Genomic DNA, 5,877 nt, shown 5'->3' on the forward strand with positions numbered 1-5,877 from the left:
AAGAAAACATATAAAAAGGTTAAAACTCAAATGCCAGAAACAAGCAGGCTGTTGATGGAAATGAGTGATGTAGGCAGAGAGAAAGCTGTATGGACTCGCAGTGGACTCCAAGTGTAGGCAGTGAGTGAGGAGTGAGGCATGGAGGCAGCTCCTGCTCAACTCCAGCCAACTATGACCATGAACTGCCAGACAATATAGTTCTTAAGAGAACTAAATAACAGATGTTAATGAACCACCAATTTAGAACACGTAAAATATACCCTGAGCTATGAACAACTACTTAAGATACTTTATTAATATTTGTACACTAGAGATACCTTTTCTCTTAAGGAGGGATTAAATTCTGAACATTTTCTGAGGGTTTATAGCTTGAAAAAGAAGGACAGATTTCCTACCATGATGAGCTTATAGTCTAGCAGAGAAGGCAACTCGACAAGCTATTACAGGAGTATTAAAAGTTTTATGAGATGTAAAACAAGTTTAGTTCATCAAAATAGCCTACCATGAAGGAAAACATTCAAACTGAGATTTTAAAAGTGAGTGTGTATTAAGAAGGTAAAGAAGAGAAAAGTGTTGCTTGGGATAAAGGAAACTACACAAGGCATTGAGACAAGAGGAGAGAACATTTTAGTCACTGAAAGAAATCCAAGAAAATTGCATTCTGAAATATAAGACAACAATCTTGCCCAAAGCGAGGCCACAAAAGTAGAATAACCCAATGTTCAGTTAACTATTCTTCTTTTGGAAGCGATGTCTTGGGAAGTCACCTTCTTAATTTAGTGATGCAACCTCTGTATGATGGATAGATTCGAGAAGGTTAATGAAGGAAGCCAAGAAATCATGAATTGGCTGTTGCTTTATGTTAGGGTAGAAGGAGTGGCAGTGGGAATGGAAAGAAGAGAAACTGTTTAAGATATACCTAGTAGGTAGAATTGGTATGTTTGAGGGATAAATTAAATATAGTGATAGCCAGACAGAGGAGAGAAAGAAGGCTCAATGATGACTCCCAAGTCTGCTTTAATGACTGGGCTTCCACTCATAAAGGGACAGGTCTGTAGGGGAAAAAGTTGAGCTCATGTTGAGTTTGAAGTACCTGAGTGACATGCTTCTGGAGAAAAATAAATGGCAGTTACTGCATGATTCTGGAGCTTATGAGAAAAGACTGGGTTAGAGAGAGGTTTTGGAGATTTCAGCATGTAATTGATGGCCTTTCATCTCCAAAACAGTAATTAAATTAAAGTAAGTGGTTTCAGATAATCATTCATAGACAAAAAGATGTGCATATGTTTTTTAACAGCAGTTGTTTTTCTCACAGCAGGAATCCCAGCTCCAGTATATTTTGGAGTTTTGATTGATACTTCATGCCTCAAATGGGGATTTAAAAGATGTGGAAGTAGAGGATCATGCAGATTATATGATTCAAATGTCTTCAGGTACCAAATCAAAAGCATTCCTGCATCTCACTGCTACAGCATCCCAGATTTACACAATGCCACTGACACTAACAAGTTTTCATGTCATTTCACTGCTTGTAAGGTAAAGAATAGTCTAATCAAAAGTGTGATCTGTAATCATAGAATAATTATATTATTATTTGATTAGATCTTTGATTTTTGTCCCTATTCATTACCTTGACTCCCATTTTAAATGAGTAATCATTTTTAAAATATGACAAAAATGTCAAGAATAGAGTAGAATTTTGAAAGTTTATGCACAAAAATGGGCAAGTATTTCCCTGAAATTCAGAGGCATTTAAATTTAGGTCACATTTTGGGTTTGATTTTATTCTTTTTCAAACTGAGCCAAACTGTACCACTTACGTCAGATATAATCCCCCTGGGCAAGAGTTGGATTTGGCTCTAAATCTGTCCGGCTTTTATTGCCAAACTGATGTTCAATTATTCTCGTACTTGAAATGCACAAAAGTAAAAGGTTTTCTCTGTGTGGGTGAGTGTATATGGGGGTTGGGTGGCATGGCTTTTTCACTATGGTGTCATTCAGTTCAGCTCATCAAACATTTAGTCCCTTATTGCTTAAAGCAATGCTTCAATGGCTTAAAAGCAAGGAAGATTGTTTAAAAGACTTACAAGCTGAGCATTTTCTAGAGAAATAAACCTGGTACTGAACCATCTTAGTTGGATGTGAATTGGGTACACCATTTCAAATAAATCTGTTTGAGTTAATAGGTTTTGATGCTATGCGTGAAATTTATTTTGGTTTTTGAAAGGGACCCAATCTGTGAGTATAATTTAGGATTTCCTCACATTTTTGCTAAGGCTGTATTAACTGTAATGTAGAGACAATGCAACTCAATCAGAGATTGAGAGTATGTTTTCAAGGTAACCAGAATGAGACATGCAACCTGCCCTTCCATATCTTAGCATCTTCTGACAAAGCATAGAACTATAGGTTTCTCATGAAATAAACTGATTTAAATAACTGGTTTATTCGGAAATCACTCTGCTTTACTCAGAGCTCCAGTTCCCCTTAGCATTGCTTCATGCAAGTTTTCCAAAGAAATGAAGTTGGGAAAGGTCTGAGGATAGGGTAGCCACATAATTTATCATTCAAAACTGGGTACTTTTGAATGTGAAACGGAGCACTATAAAAATTACACTGGGCCAACACCAGCATAAACCGGGGCTGTTCTAGGCAAACAGGGATATGGTTACCTGGTCTAAGGAAATAATTTACAGAAAGGATAAAACTGATTATGTAATTAGTAGTAACTGAAAATGATGGTGCTACTAAGACATTGCTTCATTTTATAAACTGCCTTCAACGGTCTGTCAGTATTCATAAAATCGTCTTTTATATAAACCACCAAATCTGCATTCTTAAAGAAAAGCATCAGAATGATATTATTACCTACCTTTTAAATTTTCTCTGAAGTTGGGTAGTTGCAATAATTCTAACAGAGATTCTCTCTTCTTCTAGACATATATATCTGGGACTAACTGTGATACTGGGCACAGTGTCAATTTTCCTAAGCATTGCAGTACTTTCCATTTTAAAGAAAAATTATGTTTCAAAACACAGAAGTTTTATAACGAAGAGAGAAAGAACAATGGTGTCTACAAGATTCCAAAAGGAAAATTGCACTACAAGTGATCATCTGCTACAACCCAAATACTGGCCAGGCAAGGAAACTCAACTTTAGAAACATGATAACTGGAAGTCATGTGTTCTAATTGGTGGACATTTTGCAAACAAATAAATTGTAATCAAAAGAGTTCTAAATTTGTAATTTCTTTCTCCTTTCAAAAAATGTCTACTTTGTTTTTGGCCCTAGGCATTAGATAATATAACTGATAACAAATATACTGAAACATATAATGGAAGATGCAGATGATAAAACTAATTTTGAACTTTTTAATTTATATGAATTTTTTCTATCATTTACTTATTTCACTTTATTTTGCCTTGTGCTTATTGATATATATTAGCTGTACTTCTAGAAGAACAATTGTCTCTATTGTCACACATGGTTATATTCAAAGTAATTTCTGAACTGTGTCATGTGTCTAGAGTAAGAAAATACTGCTAAAAATTAACTCATACTTTGGGCTCCTTCAAGTATTACTTCTATAGTATTTTCTCCCATAGCTGTCTTCATCTGTGTATTTTAATAATGAACTTAGGATGGAGCAGAACATGGAGAGGAAGATTTCATTTTAAGCATCTCCTTTTCTTTGAAATACAGTAATTTATATAGAAATGCATAGCAGCAAATTATATTGGGGATTAGAATTTGGAATTAATAGCTCTCCTACTATTCATTTACATGTGCTTTTTGTGTGGCGCTATAAGTGACTACGGTTGTAAAGTAATAAAATTGATGTTAACATGCCTTATTGTTCTTTTATGAATTCAGTGAATTTAAAACTATTGTAAAATATAATGCTGCCGCTAATTTAATATATGTAAGCAACTTCCTACTTACATACATGACGTGTTCCTAAAACATGTTTGAAAGGTGAATTTCTGAACGTCTACAATAAATGTAGGTGTTACAACAGGAAGAGAGAGTGATAGATGAGTGATAGGAAGTCTGAGTGTGGTACCTTTTGGTGCTCCACCTGCCCGCATCCCAGGGCCGAGGGACTCCTGCGCAGGGAGTTGCCACGGGGACAGCTTGCCAGATAGCCCTGTTTCTCTGCAACTGAAAAAGTCAAGCCAAGAGTTTTTTTTTTTTTTCTTTTTTTTTTTTTTCAGACAGAGTCTCGCTCTGTCGCTCAGGCTGGAGTGCGCTGGCGCGATCTCGGCTCACTGCAAGCTCCGCCTCCCGGGTTCCCGCCATTCTCCTGCCTCGGCCTCCAGAGTAGCTGGGACTACAGGCGCCCGCCACCAAGCCCGGTTAATTTTTTTGTATTTTTAGTAGAGATGGGGTTTCACCGTATTAGCCATGATGGTCTCGACTTTCTGACCTCGTGATCCGCCCACGTCGGCCTCCCAAAGTGCTGAGATTACAGGCGTGAGCCACCGAGCCCGGCCAAGAGTTTCTTCTTTCCTGACTTCCTGGTGCTCTTCTGATGGGGGCTGGTAGGTTCAGCAGTCAAAAATCTTTAATCTTTAGCTCTATTATATACTATATGTTTCCTCCTCCACCATAGCTGTAAAGAAAGGCTTAATCCTTCCAAGAAAAGCAGACTTAAGACAGAGACCACCCTAGTGAGGTATCCTGTTCAGCTACTACTGGCTCACCATCCAATTCTGTCCGCATTCTGTTAGTCCGGTACAATCCGGAGAAGACTAGATGAAAGGAAAAGTTGGGTTAGAAAAGATAACCTGAAGGACACTGCAGCCTAAGTGAGGCCACAGAGTCCTTCAAATGCACAGGAGGACCCTTACTTAGGAGATTTTCAAGGTTACAATGGGAACCCATAATTCTACTATGTACCAGCCACACCAAAAATTGTGTTACTTAATCTGTATAGCACTCCTAGTATCTGAATCCCCGTTTTGCAATGAAACAGGCTAAGAGAGGTTAGATACATTGCTTAACCTTGGAGGGGCACAGAGAGGATTAAAACCAGGTTGAATCTGAAGTTATCTTTCCACCATACCAACATGACCCTATAATGTTACAATAAACTGCTACTGTCATTTGTAATGTCTCTGCATTATTTTATTTCACTGAATCAGTTTGCTCCTATAGTTGTCTTCATTGCGTATTTCAGTACCATGCAGGTCATCAACAACTACTATAAACCACACAAATAATTTCTTTAGCATATTGTTTTCTCCAAATGTTGTTGATTTATATTTTGAAATACTGTAGTGCTAACAAAGAAGCCCAAAACATTTAAGTCTGATGATCAAAGATAATCCTTTAGAATTATGGAAACTTGGAATTGCAACACAATTTTAGTAGCCTTTAGAACAATCAGCACAAGTCAACAGAACACTCCAACCAGAGCAGTCTGTTTGAGGCATTTCTTGAAGCCTAAATTCAACGAGAAGGCCCAGCTCAAAAATATGGGGGCCTCATTCACGTTGCCCCATTATGTTGCCTTCCAGTTCCTGAGCTCAACCGATGCACGTGCTTCAGTCTCCCCAGTAGCTAGGACTAGGACTACAGGTGCAAGCCACTGCTCCTTCAGGTGAAGTGATCATACAGTACAACCAAAATCATTTGCATTCTTTTAATTGTATATCAATCTTGCAAATACTAATGGGAAAAAAAGGAGATGGAAAATTTGGAATTGGAGAAAGAAGGAAATGTTCTCCAAATGTATATTAACTTTGTCAATTTATTTGAATTGGTGATGTTCAATTGTTTTGTATTTTGCTATTTTTGAAAATAAAGACTTTTAAATTTTTATTTACACTTTCGTTTCCAGCAGGCCTACTTCAGACCTGCTGCTCCCCTGCTAG

General features: G+C 37.4%; 1 protein-coding gene across 4 annotated transcripts in view; it reads left to right on the forward strand.

Annotated features, from left to right (window-relative positions):
* SLCO1C1 (solute carrier organic anion transporter family, member 1C1) overlaps positions 1-4,022 on the forward strand; it is a 63,374-nt gene extending 59,352 nt beyond the window's left edge. For 3 of the 4 annotated variants that reach the window (XM_011975463.1, XM_011975466.1, XM_011975464.1), the window contains 2 exons: positions 1,316-1,536; positions 2,938-4,022. In XM_011975463.1, the coding sequence (XP_011830853.1) occupies positions 1,316-1,536; positions 2,938-3,111 (395 nt within the window). In that variant the 3' untranslated portion in view covers positions 3,112-4,022. The remainder of the gene's footprint in view (positions 1-1,315; positions 1,537-2,937) is intronic. The other variant, XM_011975465.1, reaches the window with a different exon arrangement.
* Positions 4,023-5,877: the final 1,855 nt, after the last annotated feature.

Source organism: Mandrillus leucophaeus, unplaced genomic scaffold (genome assembly GCF_000951045.1).
Source record: "Mandrillus leucophaeus isolate KB7577 unplaced genomic scaffold, Mleu.le_1.0 Scaffold156, whole genome shotgun sequence".
In the NCBI taxonomy this organism is placed as follows: domain Eukaryota; kingdom Metazoa; phylum Chordata; class Mammalia; order Primates; family Cercopithecidae; genus Mandrillus; species Mandrillus leucophaeus.